Source organism: Lepidochelys olivacea (genome assembly GCF_965140295.1).
Source record: "Lepidochelys olivacea isolate rLepOli2 genome assembly, chromosome: 9".
NCBI classification, from domain to species: domain Eukaryota; kingdom Metazoa; phylum Chordata; order Testudines; family Cheloniidae; genus Lepidochelys; species Lepidochelys olivacea.
In genome coordinates, this window is record NC_140419.1 from 47,415,017 (window position 1) to 47,430,888 (window position 15,872).

The 15,872-nt window shown below is 49.9% G+C and overlaps 1 protein-coding gene across 3 annotated transcripts in view; it reads right to left on the bottom strand.

Annotated features, from left to right (window-relative positions):
• Positions 1-5,129: 5,129 nt before the first annotated feature.
• Positions 5,130-15,872, bottom strand: part of MYO7B (myosin VIIB) — a 97,314-nt gene continuing 86,571 nt past the window's right edge. For all 3 annotated transcript variants that reach the window (XM_084638192.1, XM_084638193.1, XM_084638191.1), the window contains exons 44-49: positions 14,623-14,729; positions 14,112-14,297; positions 12,814-12,930; positions 11,776-11,859; positions 10,513-10,632; positions 5,130-8,640 (exon numbers count right to left, since the gene is read on the bottom strand). In XM_084638192.1, coding sequence (XP_084494318.1) covers positions 8,551-8,640; positions 10,513-10,632; positions 11,776-11,859; positions 12,814-12,930; positions 14,112-14,297; positions 14,623-14,729 — 704 coding nt within the window. In that variant the 3' untranslated portion in view covers positions 5,130-8,550. The remainder of the gene's footprint in view (positions 8,641-10,512; positions 10,633-11,775; positions 11,860-12,813; positions 12,931-14,111; positions 14,298-14,622; positions 14,730-15,872) is intronic.

The following is a 15,872-nucleotide window of genomic DNA, read 5'->3' on the forward strand; positions in this document are numbered from 1 at the left end:
GTATATGCGTACTGTACAGTAAAACCTGAGTCCTTTGGATCTACACCTCTGATGTGACCCAGGGTGAATCACTCAATAACTCCAAGGATCGGACACATTCCTATTTCAGAATTGTGATGATATTATAAACCCCACTTTGGCAAGGACAGTTAGCCTGTTCTGTGGCACCTGAAGGGGAGACAGGTAATTAAGGATTAGACCAGGCGGGGGAGAACCAGGCTGGGTGGTTCCTATAAAGAACGGAGTGCAGAGCAATAGGGGGAGGAGATCCAGAAGGGAGGAGTTTGGAACTTCCTCTCTGGGAAAGGAACTACAGAGGGACCTCCAGGAGGTATCTAGCCTGGGATTGACCCTGAAGGGAGAGGGCAGTTGGAGAGAAGAAGACTCCTACAGCAGGTCTGGGAGCAGAGAGAGACTCCAGGGAAAAAGCCCTGAGGGTATGTCTACACTATGAAATTAGGTCGAATTTATAGAAGTCGGTTTTTTAGAAATCGGTTTTATATATTCGAGTGTGTGTGTCCCCACAGAAAATGCTCTAAGTGCATTAAGTGCATTAACTCGGTGGAGCGCTTCCACAGTACCGAGGCAAGCGTCGACTTCTGGAGCGTTGCACTGTGGGTAGCTATCCCACAGTTCCCGCAGTCTCCGCTGCCCATTGGAATTCTGGGTTGAGATCCCAATGCCTGATGGGGCTAAAACATTGTCGTGGGTGGTTCTGGGTACATATCGTCAGGCCCCCGTTCCCTCCCTCCCCCCGTGAAAGCAAGGGCAGACAATCATTTCGCGCCTTTTTTCCTAAGTTACCTGTGCAGACGCCATACCACGGCAAGCATGGAGCCCGCTCAGGTAACCGTCACCCTATGTCTCCTGGGTGCTGGCAGACGCGGTACGGCATTGCTACACAGTAGCAGCAACCCCTTGCCTTGTGGCAGCAGACGGGTACAACTGGTAGCCGTCATCGTCATGTCTGAGGTGCTCCTGGTCACCTCTGTGAGGTCGATCAGGAGCGCCTGGGCAGACATGGGCGCAGGGACTAAATTTGGAGTGACTTGAGAGGTCATTCTCTTTAGTCCTGCAGTCAGTCCTATTGAACCGTCTTATAGTGAGCGGGCAGGCGATACGGACTGCTAGCAGTCGTACTGTACCATCTTCTGCCGAGCAGCCATGAGATGTGGATGGCATGCAGTCCTTCTGCACCGTCTGCTGCCAGCCAAAGATGTAAAAGATAGATGGAGTGGATCAAAACAAGCAATAGACCAGATTTGTTTTGTACTCATTTGCTTCCCCCCCTCCCCTGTCTAGGGGACTCATTCTTCTAGATCACACTGCAGTCACTTACAGAGAAGGTGCAGCGAGGTAAATCTAGCCATGTATCAATCAGAGGCCAGGCTAACCTTCTTGTTCCAATAAGGACAATAACTTAGGTGCACCATTTCTTATTGGAACCCTCTGTGAAGTCCTGCCTGAAATACTCCTTGATGTAAAGCCACCCCCTTTCTTGATTTTAGCTCCCTGAAGCCAACCCTGTAAGCACCCCTCCCAGCGTCAGAGCAATGGCAAACAATTGGGCATCTGAGAGTGCTGTCCAGAGCAGTCACAATGGAGCACTCTGATGGGGCTAAAACATTGTCGCGGGTGGTTCTGGGTACGTGTCGTCAGGCCCCTGTTCCCTCCCTCCCTCCGTGAAAGCAAGGGCAGACAATCATTTCGCACCTTTTTTCCTGAGTTACCTGTGCAGACGCCATACCATGGCAAGCATGGAGCCAGCTCAGGTAACCGTCACCCTATGTCTCCTGGGTGCTGGCAGACGTGGTACGGTTTTGCTGCACAGTAGCAGCAACCCATTGCCTTCTGGCAGCAGACGGTGCAATACGATTGGTAGTCGTCCTCGTCGTGTCCGAGGTGCTCCTAGCCACGTCGGCTGGGAGCGCCTGGGCAGACATGGGCACAGGGACTAAATTTGGAGTGACTTGACCAGGTCATTCTCTATAGTCCTGCAGTCAGTCCTATTGAACCGTCTTATGGTGAGCGGGTAGGCGATACGGACTGCTAGCAGTCGTACTGTACCATCTTCTGCCAGGCAGGCAAGAGATGAGGATTGCTAGCAGTCGTATTGTACCATCTTCTGCCAAGCAGCCATGAGATGTGGATGGCATGCAGTCCTTCTGCACCGTCTGCTGCCAGCCAAAGATGTAAAAGATAGATGGAGTGGGTCAGAACAAGAAATAGACCAGATTTGTTTTGTACTCATTTGCCTCCTCCCCTGTCTAGATCACACTGCAGTCACTCACAGAGAAGGTGCGGCGAGGTAAATCTAGCCATGTATCAATCAGAGGCCAGGCTAACCTTCTTGTTCCAATAAGAACAATAACTTAGGTGCACCATTTCTTATTGGAACCCTCCGTGAAGTCCTGCCTGAAATACTCCTTGATGTAAAGACACCCCCTTTGTTGATTTTAGCTCCCTGAAGCCAACCCTGTAAGCCGTGTTGTCAGTCGCCCCTCCCTCCGTCAGAGCAACGGCAGACAATCGTTCCGCGCCTTTTTTCTGTGCGGACGCCATCCCAAGGCAAGCATGGAGGCCGCTCAGCTCACTTTGGCAATTAGGAGCACATTAACCACCACATGCATTATCCAGCAGTACATGCAGCACCAGAACATGGCAACGCGATACCGGGCGAGGAGGCGACGTCAGCGCGGTCCCGTGAGTGATCAGGACATGGACACAGATTTCTCTGAAAGCATGGGCCCTGCCAATGCATGCATCATGGTGCTAATGGGGCAGGTTCATGCTGTGGAACGCCGATTCTGGGCTTGGGAAACAAGCACAGACTGGTGGGACCGCATAGTGTTGCAGGTCTGGGACGATTCCCAGTGGCTGCGAAACTTTCGCATGCGTAGGGGCACTTTCATGGAACTTTGTGACTTGCTTTCCCCTGCCCTGAAGCGCATGAATACCAAGATGAGAGCAGCCCTCACAGTTGAGAAGCGAGTGGCGATAGCCATCTGGAAGCTTGCAACGCCAGACAGCTACCGGTCAGTTGGGAATCAATTTGGAGTGGGCAAATCTACTGTGGGGGCTGCTGTGATGCAAGTAGCCCACGCAATCAAAGATCTGCTGATATCAAGGGTAGTGACCTTGGGAAATGTGCAGGTCATAGTGGATGGCTTTGCTGCAATGGGATTCCCTAACTGTGGTGGGGCTATAGACGGAACCCATATCCCTATCTTGGCACCGGAGCACAAAGGCAGCGAGTACATAAACCGCAAGGGGTACTTTTCGATAGTGCTGCAAGCTCTGGTGGATCACAAGGGACGTTTCACCAACATCAACATGGGATGGCCGGGAAAGGTGCATGATGCTCGCATCTTCAGGAACTCTGGTCTGTTTCAAAAGCTGCAGGAAGGGACTTTATTCCCAGACCAGAAAATAACTGTTGGGGATGTTGAAATGCCTATATGTATCCTTGGGGACCCAGCCTACCCCTTAATGCCATGGCTCATGAAGCCGTACACAGGCAGCCTGGACAGTAGTCAGGAGCTGTTCAACTACAGGCTGAGCAAGTGCAGAATGGTGGTAGAATGTGCATTTGGACGTTTAAAGGCGCGCTGGTGCAGTTTACTGACTCGCTTAGACCGCAGCTAAACCAGTATTCCCACTGTTATTACTGCTTGCTGTGTGCTCCACAATATCTGTGAGAGTAAGGGGGAGACGTTTATGGCGGGGTGAGAGGTTGAGGCAAATCGCCTAGCTGCTGGTTACGCGCAGCCAGACACCAGGGCGGTTAGAAGAGCACAGGAGGGCGCGGTACACATCAGAGAAGCTTTGAAAACCAGTTTCATGACTGGCCAGGCTACGGTGTGAAACCCCCTTGATGAAACCCCCCGCCCCTTGGTTCACTCTACTTCCCTGTAAGCTAACCACCCTCCCCTTCTCCCTTTAATCATTGCTTGCAGAGGCAATAAAGTCATTGCTGCTTCACAGTCATGCATTCGTTATTCATTCATCACACAAATAGGGAGATGACTACCAAGGTATCCCAGGAGGGGTGGTGGAGGAGGGAAGGAAAATGCCACACAGCACTTTAAGCACAGCACTTTAAAAGTTTACAACTTTAAAATTTATTGAATGACAGCCTTCTTTTTTTTGGGCAATCCTCTGTGGCAGAGTGGCTAGTTGGCCGGTGGCCCCCCCCACCGCATTCTTGGGCGTCTGGGTGTGGAGGCTATGGAAGTTGGGGAGGAGGGCGGTTGGTTACAGAGGGGCAGCAGTGGCAGTCTGTGCTCCAGCTGCCTTTGCTGCAGCTCAACCATACACTGGAGCATACTGGTTTGGTCCTGCAGCAGCCTCAGCATTGAATCCTGCCTCCTCTCATCATGCTGCCACCACATTTGAGCTTCAGCCCTGTCTTCAGCCCGCCACTTACTCTCTTCAGCCCGCCACTTACTCTCTTCAGCCCTCCACCTCTCCTCCCGGTCATTTTGTGCTTTCCTGCACTCTGACATTATTTGCCTCCACGCATTCGTCTGTGCTCTGTCAGTGTGGGAGGACAGCATGAGCTCGGAGAACATTTCATCGCGAGTGCGTTTTTTTTTCTTTCTAAGCTTCACTAGCCTCTGGGAAGGAGAAGATCCTGTGATCATTGAAACACATGCAGCTGGTGGAGAAAAAAAAAGGGACAGCGGTATTTAAAAAGACACATTTTATAAAACAGTCGCTACACTCTTTCAGGGTAAACCTTGCTGTTAACATTACATACATAGCACATGTGCTTTCGTTACAAGGTCGCATTTTGCCTCCTCCCACCGCATGACTACCCCCTCAACCTTCCCCCCTCCCTGTGGCTAACAGCGGGGAACATTTCTGTTTAGCCACAGGCAAACAGCCCAGCAGGAATGGGCTCCTCTGAGTGTCCCCTGAAGAAAAGCACTCTATTTCAACCAGGTGACCATGAATTATATCTCACTCTCCTGAGGATAACACAGAGAGATAAAGAACGGATTTTGGTTGAATGCCAGCAAACATACACTGCAATGCTTTGTTCTACAGTGATTCCCGAGTACGTGTTACTGGCCTGGAGTGGTAAAGTGTCCTACCATGAAGGACGCAATAAGGCTGCCCTCCCCAGAAACCTTTTGCAAAGGCTTTAGGACTACATCTAGGAGAACCGCAAATGCCAGGGCAAAGTAATCCTTTCACATGCTTGCTTTTAAACCATGTATAGCATTTTAAAAGGTACACTCACCAGAGGTCCCTTCTCCACCTGCTGGGTCCAGGAGGCAGCCTTGGGTGGGTTCGGGGGGTACTGGCTCCAGGTCTAGGGTGAGAAACAGTTCCTGGCTGTCGGGAAAACCGGTTTCTCCGCTTGCTTGCTGTGAGCTATCTACAACCTCCTCCTCATCATCATCTTCTTCGTCCCCAAAACCTACTTCCGTATTGCCTCCATCTCCATTGAAGGAGTCAAACAACATGGCTGGGGTAGTGGTGGCTGAACCCCCTAAAATGGCATGCAGCTCATCATAGAAGCGGCATGTTTGGGGCTCTGACCCAGAGCGGCTGTTCGCCTCTCTGGTTTTCTGGTAGGCTTGCCTCAGCTCCTTCAGTTTCACGCGGCACTGCTTCGGGTCCCTGTTATGGCCTCTGTCCTTCATGCCCTGGGAGATTTTCACAAAGGTTTTGGCATTTCGAAAACTGGAACGGAGTTCTGATAGCACGGATTCCTCTCCCCAAACAGCGATCAGATCCCATACCTCCCGTTCGGTCCATGCTGGAGCTCTTTTGCGATTCTGGGACTCCATCATGGTCACCTGTGCTGATGAGCTCTGCATGGTCACCTGCAGCTTGCCACGCTGGCCAAACAGGAAATGAGATTCAAAAGTTCTCGGTTCTTTTCCTGTCTACCTGGCCAGTGCATTTGAGTTGAGAGTGCTGTCCAGAGCGGTCAGAATGGAGCACTCTGGGATAGCTCCCAGAGGCCAATACCATCGAATTGTGTCCACAGTACCCGAAATTCGAGCCGGCAACGCCGATTTAAGCGCTAATCCACTTGTCAGAGGTGGAGTAAGGAAATCGATTTTAAGAGCCCTTTAAGTCAAAATAAAGGGCTTCATTGTGTGGACGGGTGCAGGTTTAAATCGATTTAACGCTGCTAAATTCGACCTAAAGTCCTAGTGTAGACCAGGGCTGAGAGTTAACCGCTCAGGAGAAGCTGGGCCTCCAGGGAGAAAGCCCTGGGAGGCCTTGCTCAGTAATTGAGTGAAGAACTCTGCAGAGCCTGGGAGATGAGCGAAGAATCTGCAGAAGATTGAGCTCAGGATTTTCATTCCTGTATGTTTTGAGTTGAGACGTTGTTACAAAGAAGGGATGGGACTCTTGTGTGACCTGGCTGGAGGACTAAGTCACCACACAGAGCACCAAAGTCTGGAGGAGGAAGGTGAGGTGGAGGGGCTGCAGTGCTGGGTCTTGCCATGAGGAGGCGCTCCAGGCGGGTGAGTCTATGACAAGAATGTTTTGCTGAAACATTTTCCATCAGTGCTGGTTAAAGGGTGATGTATTCATCAATGCTGTAGTGTGTGGAGGCACTGCTGTTGTGTCTGACACATGCCATGTAGCTAGGTTGGACTCTAGATGTCAGTGGTGAATGGTACGCTGTAGTAATGCAGAGGTAGTATAAGTTATTGGAGAGGTTTTCAGATTATACTGAGGTTGGGAGAGCACTCACCAGACTTATGGAAGAAAGAAACCACATCGTCATCACTGATCTGCAACAGTTTATTTATCTGAAACAGAATAGTTTGGCTGCAAAGATTTCAGTACGGAGTCAATGTATAAAACATTTCTCAGATACTATATCTAATTAAATTGAATTCAAAAGTATGATGCCAGCATTAACACCTTGACATTGGTAGTCTCAAAGCATCCATTGCTGGCAATGGACATTGCATTGGGAATATCTGACTGGTCACAAAAAGATCAACTATTCTGAAAAGTGTGGCACTCATTTAGATGCATAGAGATATTGAGACCCTATTCTCCCTGCAGTGCATGTACAATCCTTCCATTAATGGCTGTGTTGCACGCACACGTCCAGGGGACAACGAAGCCCATTGTCCATACATTGGTAAACTAGAACGAGAGATTCAACAGCACGGCTTTTCCAGCACCGTTAAACCATGCCTCAAGGAACTTGGTGTAAATGCACTAAAAGCACCACATGCCACTGTGGTCACAGGAGGGCTCTTCTGATTTGGGAAGGACAAGTATTTGCTCTTCTAGTACTAGAAAGTAGTGTAGGGGCAAGGTTACCTCCCAGGCTTTTTGAACTCTGAGCAGTTCTTATTGTGAGAGAGTTCTCTCTTGCTGACAGGAGTTGTGGCTATGGAGGAGCATGTGATGAACAAACTCTGAAACAGGCTTTGCCATTCAAGCTGTCTGCCAAACAGGAAGTCGGAGAAAGATCAAGAAAAATGAAAACCAATAAAATGAACCAACTGGCATTCTGTCTCCTGAAAGAATGTCTACATAACTCCATGCTAGGAGCACATCTATAGAGCAGGAAAATGACACTTTCAAAAGAGGTCTGTCATAGAATCAATCCTGTGTAATCCTGACTCACATTGAGTAGTATTTATAGATGGAGCTATGTCAGTATAAGGGTGCAGAATCAGTCCTTAATAACAGCCCGAATCAGTGTGTGTTCATGCATAGTGGGGAGCACTCTGCTGTTTCCTTATGAGAAAGGAAGCCTGGGGGACACTCAGGTGCAGCTACCAAAGGGGACACAAAAGGAAGTGAACTAGCTCACAATTTCTCTAAGGCAACAAGACAGCAGACAACAACCATGTTATAGCAGAAACGGTTCTTCCCTTCTGCAAAGCCCAGTATACCTTACCAGCCTGAACTGTCCAGGACGATGCAGTTTCTCCCATAATTGCAGAATAGGGTGGCTATTACTGGGACTGGCAGCAAGTATTCTAATGCTAGAAGACTGAAGAAAAGTAGCACCTCCCTTTTTGAAGAATTTCTCTCTGTGTTCCTACCACTGAACGCTTTGCTGAAATGTTTTGGCTTTTCCTCCACTCTTGGAACCTCTCCATTGTGTTGAAAAAGTAACATTATCTCTCTCTTTGCCAGAGACTCAGGTAGCTTATGCAATTGGTGGGAGTATACTGAATGATGTGCCCTTACGTTGCCAGAAGGAAGGAATTGGAGGGGCAGGTCCCTGTCAGAATGGAGGACACCATAGTAGATCCGAAGAGGTTTTCAGACTGCTTTTTCATGTATTAGTTGAGGGCCGTGCCCAGGTTGAAATCCAGGAAAATGCTGTGACATTTATAAACCATATTGAATTTGTCCATTGGGTCTAGGCGAGGAGAGCTTAAAATGTGTCCTCATTCGTGCTTCCCCCGTAGTGGTACTTCACCAGTGTGGCTTACTGAAGAATGGGTATGATCAGAGGATTAATTGGCAGGACCAGTGTTAAAATAGGTTTTGCTCTGGGATATGAAATGGAGGCTGTTTGGCACAGGTATGAATCGCAGGCTTCTACCCTCATGCAGGGAGGCGGGGATTCCTCTGCTTGTTCACAGCGTTCATTAGCAGCTGTACATAGGATGTCAACAGGTCATCCATTTTGTAACCCTGCAGGAGAGAGAAACTTTAACCTAGTCTCTTGAAAAGGACTCTAGAGGGTGCCAGCTGGCATCGAGAGTTATTCCCCAAGCTGTGTGCCCTCTGTACCGCCTCTCCCAGTGCCTAACGTTGTTCAGATCATTCTTTTCCATGGCTCCTGCTGGTGTGTCCTCAGGTACCCCAGCAGCGCTATTGAAAGCAGTGCTACCTACAGTGCAGGAAGCCATTTGGTCCCTGGTCTAGTGATCAAACAGGGTCGGTCTGTAGTGGTTCAGCAAACCAATGTTTTACACTGTCGGCTGCCATCTTGTGTTTCAGAATCTCAGCTTTCATATACAAGTCACTAGTTCTTATGTTTGCAAAGGTAACCTTAACAATACGAGCCCTTAGGAAGGCACGTCTGCCTTGGTTTATGAGTCTTGCAGACAGCCTGAAACAAGACTTCTGGGAGAAATGAGACTGCCCCACTCATTTAAGTCAAGGGTTCTCAAACTGGGGGGTGGGGCCCCTCAGGGGATCACGAGGTTATTACATGGGGGGGTTGCAAGCTGTCAACCTCCCCCCCAAACCTTGCTTTGCCTCCAGCATTTATAATGGTGTTAAATATATTAAAAAGTGTGTTTAATTTATAAGGGTGGGGGGTTGCACTCAGAGGCTTGCTACGTGAAAAGGGTCACCAGTACAAGAGTTTGAGAGCCACTGATTTTAAGTGGCTCATTGACTCTGAAATTTAATGACAAGATCTCAGCACTGCTAACCATTTTGCTGCTGATCAAAGCATGCCAGAAAAGGAAGATCATATTTAGAATCCCATGAAATTCTTTTTATTTATAATTCTTTTTATAAATCACTTTTCAGGATTTTTGTTACGACATTTTCACCAGGAGGCCCTGGGGAGGGGTCACAATACCACTCACTCAAATTTGTCCCAGCTACCCTCCCCGGTCCCAGTGGAGGCTTGACTAGGCCAAACCTGAGCAGCACTGCAACTCTGTGCATCAGGTCACAATGCCTGGAGTGGGGAGCTTGGCCCAGCCCCCTTGACAGGAGCCGCCATTGCAGGAGGAGGGGTTTTCTTATACGTTGATTTTCATTTTATTTTATATTTGTGAAAAGCAAGGGGCTGTAATTGTATTACAGAGCGCTAGGTGAGTGGAGCCTCAGGGAGGGGAAGCTTGGTTTGCCAGCAGAGCGGGGACAAGTACTACTTTTTCCCCTTCACTTTGGTTTCAACCCATCACTCGCTCTTCCACTGCAGCTGGTGCCACAGAGCAGCAATCTGCTTCTGACCTGCGAGACGGCTGGTCAGTAAAGCTGGAAGAACAATTCCTGTGGGAAGAGAGCTCTTGTCACCTCCATCAACCCTAAAGCCAGTCATGGCAGGAAGCTGTGTGCTTGTGACAGAGTGCTAGGTATAAAGGCCTGAGTCAGCGCTCTTCACAGCTGCCCCAATCAGGCAAAGTAGATTGGAGCTGACTATGCAAGGCGGTGGCTAATTTGTGGGCAGGGCAGGGAAGAAAGGCCAATTAAGCCATTAGCCAAGAGCCCACAAATGGGCACAGGAAGGAAGAGCACAGGGGGGAAGCAGGCAGTGAGAGAGCGAGAGCTAGCTCTCCTCTGCTTGGGAAAGGTCTTGGGTATCCTGTGAAGATGGTGGGATGCAACTGTAAATGAACAGCCCAGGGTGTTGAACCAGCAAAAGGTCTCTGTAATTTGTGGACTAAGAGACAGAACAAAGTTGGCCCTGTTATAGTGTATCCTTTATCTGGCTGTTTTCATGTACATCAGCATCCTTACACCAGGTATCTGTGATGCTTATAGACATAAGAAGAAAGGGAAAACTGAGGAGGGGAACATGGAAGGGACAGTGAGGCTCCTCACCAGAGATGTCTCGCACAGAATCCGGCTTCCCCGCACCAGGTTCCCAATTGTCATGTGGAAGTATGTGCTCCCACTGCTCCAGTTGGAGATTTTATTAAAGGGGTAAACTGTTAAGATGTCCTGCAGATAGAAAGAGACATAAATAACCAAACTGCAACAGTTTGGAAGGGAAACAGATTGTGCCGGGTTAGAAAAAGCGCTCCAGTAAGGCAAGTGTATCCTTTCATCTCCTAGTGCCTTCTGTTAGGGACTGTCACACAGCTGTTGAATTCTGCTCATGCCCCAAACAGCAGCACAGCATAACCCTCCCTACCTGCACAGAGCAGCTCAGCCCTGAGGTTTTGGGTTTCTGGAAGGCAGTTGTTCACTGTTAGCCTTTCCCATGCCATGCTGCTGCTTACGTTAGTAGCCATTAAGCCATTGGATATACCAGTGGCTTTATTTTTTGTAAAAGCAACATGATGACATACCCTATAAATTCTTATTGTGAATGTTTACATTGCAGCTGGTCCAGGTCAGCTGAATTGGGCTCAGGCAGCGGGGCTATAAAGTTGCGGTGACGATGTTTGGGTTTGGGCTGCAGCCCAGGCTCTGGGACCCTTCCCCTACATGGGGGTCTCTGAGCCTTTGCTCCAGCCCAAGCATCTACAATGCAATTTTATAGCCCTGCATCCCAAATCACCTGCGCGGGGCCAGCCACAGGTCTTCTGTTGCAGTGTAGACATGGCCCTGTTCTGCAGGCTTGACAGAACTAACTACACTGACAGGCTTACAGCCTGATTACCTGTCTCTTTCCATCCTAGATATTTGCTGTTCTGTAGACAACTCAGCTTTCCTGCCACTAATTCCCCAAAGCTGGTTCCCTACCATCTGCTCCATCCACTTGGCCGAACTCCTTCAGTTGGGGATTGCTCCTTCCTCATTACATATCCTTCTTGCCACCACTCCCCTTTACAGCTGCCATGAGGCCTTTCCTTTCCCAGGCAGAGATTGCTTGTAGCAATTGCCCGAATTATTTTGGAACAGCAGCTCTAATCCCAAGCGGTGATTTTGGGCACCACCCATCCTTCAGTTTCCCAGAGCAAATGGATAGGGGCTCTGTTTGTCTCCTCCTAAGATCCAGGTAGAAAGTCCTATCCCTTGTTCCTTAATGGGCCCAGCCAGTGAGGGGATCCCTCGTCAGAGCTGTCAAGGTGAGGTGGCCTGCATTTCCCAGAGAGCCAGACTGCAGCATCCCCCAGGCACTGGAGAAGTGACTCTTACCTTGGTCTTGGGGTGTATTAGTGAGACTCCTTGCTTGTTGACTGCAATCTGTATGATGTCTGGGAAATTTGGCTCGGAGGTTTGCTGGTGATCAGGAACAAAAAAAGAGTGTGTTTGTGGAGACGTGAATGACGATTCCTATTAATCGCAGAGAGACATTCAACTTTCCCCACTGTTGTTTACTGTCTCTATCAAATTAACACGGAGGCAACAAGCTCGGAAAGTGCCATGTAACCGTTGCCAAGAGTGACTGTTCTAGGACCATACTGAAGACTCGCACAACAGCTGTTTAAAGGCAGATCTCATTTGCTAGCTCTGGGCTATCAGGCAGTAGTTCTCTCACTTTGGTTTGTGGCGCACCCTTCCTGGCACTGCACAAACCAAGATGAGTTGAGAGCCAAGCTGGGGGGATGATGGGACGTTGGAGGGGGGCTGTGGCGTGAAAAGGTTAGTAGTGTGCACTGCTGCTGGGGAGGAAAGGAATAGATGGCATCTGGCTGCATTAGGTTGAGGGCAGCAGGACCCAGAACACTGCATTCAGGTTAGGGAGGCACCTACAAAGGGGCTCCAAAGAATATATAATGCAGCAGCCAACCCTGGTCACTGAACACGCTCCTCTCTGCACTGGTTCCTACCAAACACAAGAGTTCAGTTCAAGCACCCCCATGGGGAGTGGCCCTGGATACCTGAGGGGGCACCTCTCCCTGTGCCACCATGGCCCCCTATGACAATTATCTTTCACTGGACAAAGAGAGTGGTGAACAGGACAGAGGAGTCTCATGAGCCAGAGCTTCCCCAGGAGCTGGAACTAGACCACTGACTTGCTCCCACGAGAGGGCAGGGACCACGAACCTCGCCACGTGGAAGGAAATGAGTTTTGCTTTCCCTCACTAATGTGTTCTCACAGTCTCTTCCCCCTCTCTCGCAGGAGGGGTAGGGGCTGGAATAGCTTCCCATTTGGCAGATGATAGCACCCCACCTGGTGCTCCCCTGGCAGAACCATTAGTGCACGCGGAATGAGAAGCCACCTAGACACACCTTCACTTCGAAGAAAGCCGACCCAAACGTGGGCCACCGGTGGATCAGCTTCAAGAAGGCAACCTTGGCCTCGTCCACCGTTTTGCCCTCATGTTTGCTGTAGGCGCCGATGATATTCTGTATAGAAAAGGGACACGTACACCCCAGTGAGTGAGAGACTGGAGACAGGCTTTCCCCCACCCAGGGTTTGTCCTGCAGACATGCACTCACCCATCACACTGCAGGATCAGTCACTTGGCCACATCACCCCAAGGCAGCAAGGGGCACCTATGCCTGCAGGAAGAGGGAGCCCTGGGGTCTCCTGCAGCTGCTATAAGGAAGGAAGGTGGAAATCTCCGAGCAGCTCCTCTTACACAGGTTCCTGCCCTGAACTCCAGCAATGGGAACTGAAGATCCTCCCAGACCAGTAGCTCCTCACCAGGCCTGAGGGAGCCTGAGTGAAGGTCACCTGGCCCAGCAGGTTCCCCAGCTGGGCCTCCAGGCAGCACAGTGGAAAACTCCACCCAGGGCTCCCAGCTCTCCTCCTCCCCTGGGCCTGGGGCAGAGAAAGTGAAGCTCATGTAGGGATGGGGAGCTCCTAACAGTTCCTGTCTGTCCTCTCTCTAGGGGGATGGAGGAGACCCTGCAGAAGCGGGTGCCCCAGAGGGGCGGTTGAGTCAGGGTGGGAGTCAGACACAGGAACTGTTGCCTCCATGAGCAAGTCTCACCTGTCCTATACAAATGTGTAGGACAAGCTGTCCCCGGCACCTCCTGTCAATGCATACACCCTCTGATTCCCTGCCAAGCATCTGTCCAACCCTTCTCTCTGCCTGGTGGGGAAGAGGGGTCTTTGTCCTGTTTGTTATGAATTGCGCAGAGGTGTGTATACTGCCTCTGGCTGCTACATGATAACTGGCTACCCATGAAAGGCTGATTATGTGAACCGGCTTTGATGTGGATGAAGTTAACCCTCAAATCCAGTGATATTTCCTAACTGTGTCCTTGTCTGTCCGTCCATCCAGCCATGGTGGACACAGAAAATGGAGAGGTCTGGGGTGGTCTCCAAGAGGACTGCACAGCTCAGCTTAGCAGCTCTGCAGATACGCACGTGTCAGAGGATTATTTTAGAGAGGATGCAAAATCTGGCTATAAACAGGAACAGAGGGTCTGGCTGCACTTTGAGCTGGCAGCCTGACTCCCAGCTTGAGGAGCTGTCCTCGTGCTAGCTCTCCGTGAGCTGGGCATGTAAAAGAGTAGCCGCAGCAGCGTGAGGAGCAGGACCGGCTGGCTGCCTCAAGCACATGTGATGGGACTTTTACCTTCTTCCACTCCTCCAGAGCCATCGCTCGGATCAGATTGTCTGGCACCAACTCCTTCAGCATCTTGGGGATGGCTGCCTGCTGTGATCGGTCCTTGTCAAAACGGACCTTATAAATCAGCCCTGCTATCTGGACAGCTTCCTCTTTGGAGCACTTGTGATATCCTCGCAGATACTTGGGCAGCTCCTGGAAGGCACAAGCAGTGAATCTGTGCAGAATGGTCTGGAGCCAATACAGGCCAGGCCAGGCAGAGACTGTGAAATGGAGATGCAGGCCTCACAGATCAAGCCCCCAGCAAAAGGCCAGCCCTGAAGGGTAACTTGATATTGACAGATGCCAAATTGATTATGTGTTTTAAAATCTGTGTGTGACCCTGGACCTATGATGGTGGCTGCCCTGTCTGAGATGGAGAAATAAATACTCTGGCAGAATCAGGTTCTCCCCTGTATCGCCCTGATCACACTGCATGATATAAGTTCCCTTCCTGGCCATTCCCTAGAGATGTAGTTACCTGGTGGTAATGAAAGATGGAGTCAGCCTTCAGGTCTTTCCCAGGAGTTACAGTCAGCCATAGCTTCCTCATGAAGTACACCTGGTAAGTAACAGCCACAGCAACCCCTACAGGAACAACATTGTCAGTGCTCCCCACGTCATCCTCTTAGGAACTGTAGCCCTTTTGAGTCAATGCTTCTGTCCCCTGGGCCCAGTTCTGATGGGTCCACATGGCTCAGGGCTACTGTACTTTGTAGGTTTGATTTATTTTTAGGAATAACATTAAAGTTACTGGCAGATGAAGCCTTCGCTATTGTTGCAGTCAGTTGCTGTAGGTTTACAATGGGAGCAAGCTGATGTGATGGAGGGAAGGGAATGACTGTCCCACGTGGAGCGGCAAGAAACGCTAGAGCTTCGTGGCTGTGTGTGTTATGCCAGGATCCTAGCCCATCACAGTGAGCAATTCCTGCCACCTCTCCTACCAAGCATTCACTGGCAGCTGCCTTTGCGAGAGGAGATGCTGATTTTAGGTGCCTGTATTTGATCCCTCCGGCCTGATGTTCCGAAGTGCTAGCAGGCACATCTCCTGGTAACTCCAACTCAACAGGCTTGGCTGCTCGGCGCTTCAGACAATGGGTGTCTCCAACGGGTGTCTCCAAACGAGCAACTGAGAGTCAGTGGCCACATTTGGCAATTTTGACCCTAGTTCTTTGGAGAAATTAGCAAGAAAAGTGGGTGGAATTTGAGTTGAACCCAAATTTCGAATTACAAGTTTAGGTGGGGGAGGGGGACAATTATAATCAGATTTAACCCCATAAATGCTTTCCCTAAACAATACAACAAGATAACATGGGCTCAGATATTAAATTGGCTGCCAGAATAATCCACGTAACAAGCTGCTAATGAAGCAAGGAACTGAATTATATTGAGAGTCTGTGTAATATTTGATGCGTGTACCTGATGACATCGGATCTGGCAATGCACGAGTCGCAGACTGTGACTTGCAATCATCAGATCCACGAGTCAGCACATTACAGATGCAGAAACTCAAATGTATCAACATCAGCCACAGCTACCCCCCTCCCCCACACACAGTCTTTAACAGCCCTGTCCTTGCTGCTCCAGGTCAGCTGGTTCCTAGTACCGTGGCAAGCGACACCAACAGTGCACACGAACACCATGCCAGAAATGGGTTTTACCAGTCCACCAATCAGACGTTCACAAAGGATGAATAGATCCTGCTTTGCACCCACTGCTCTGCCAAAGATG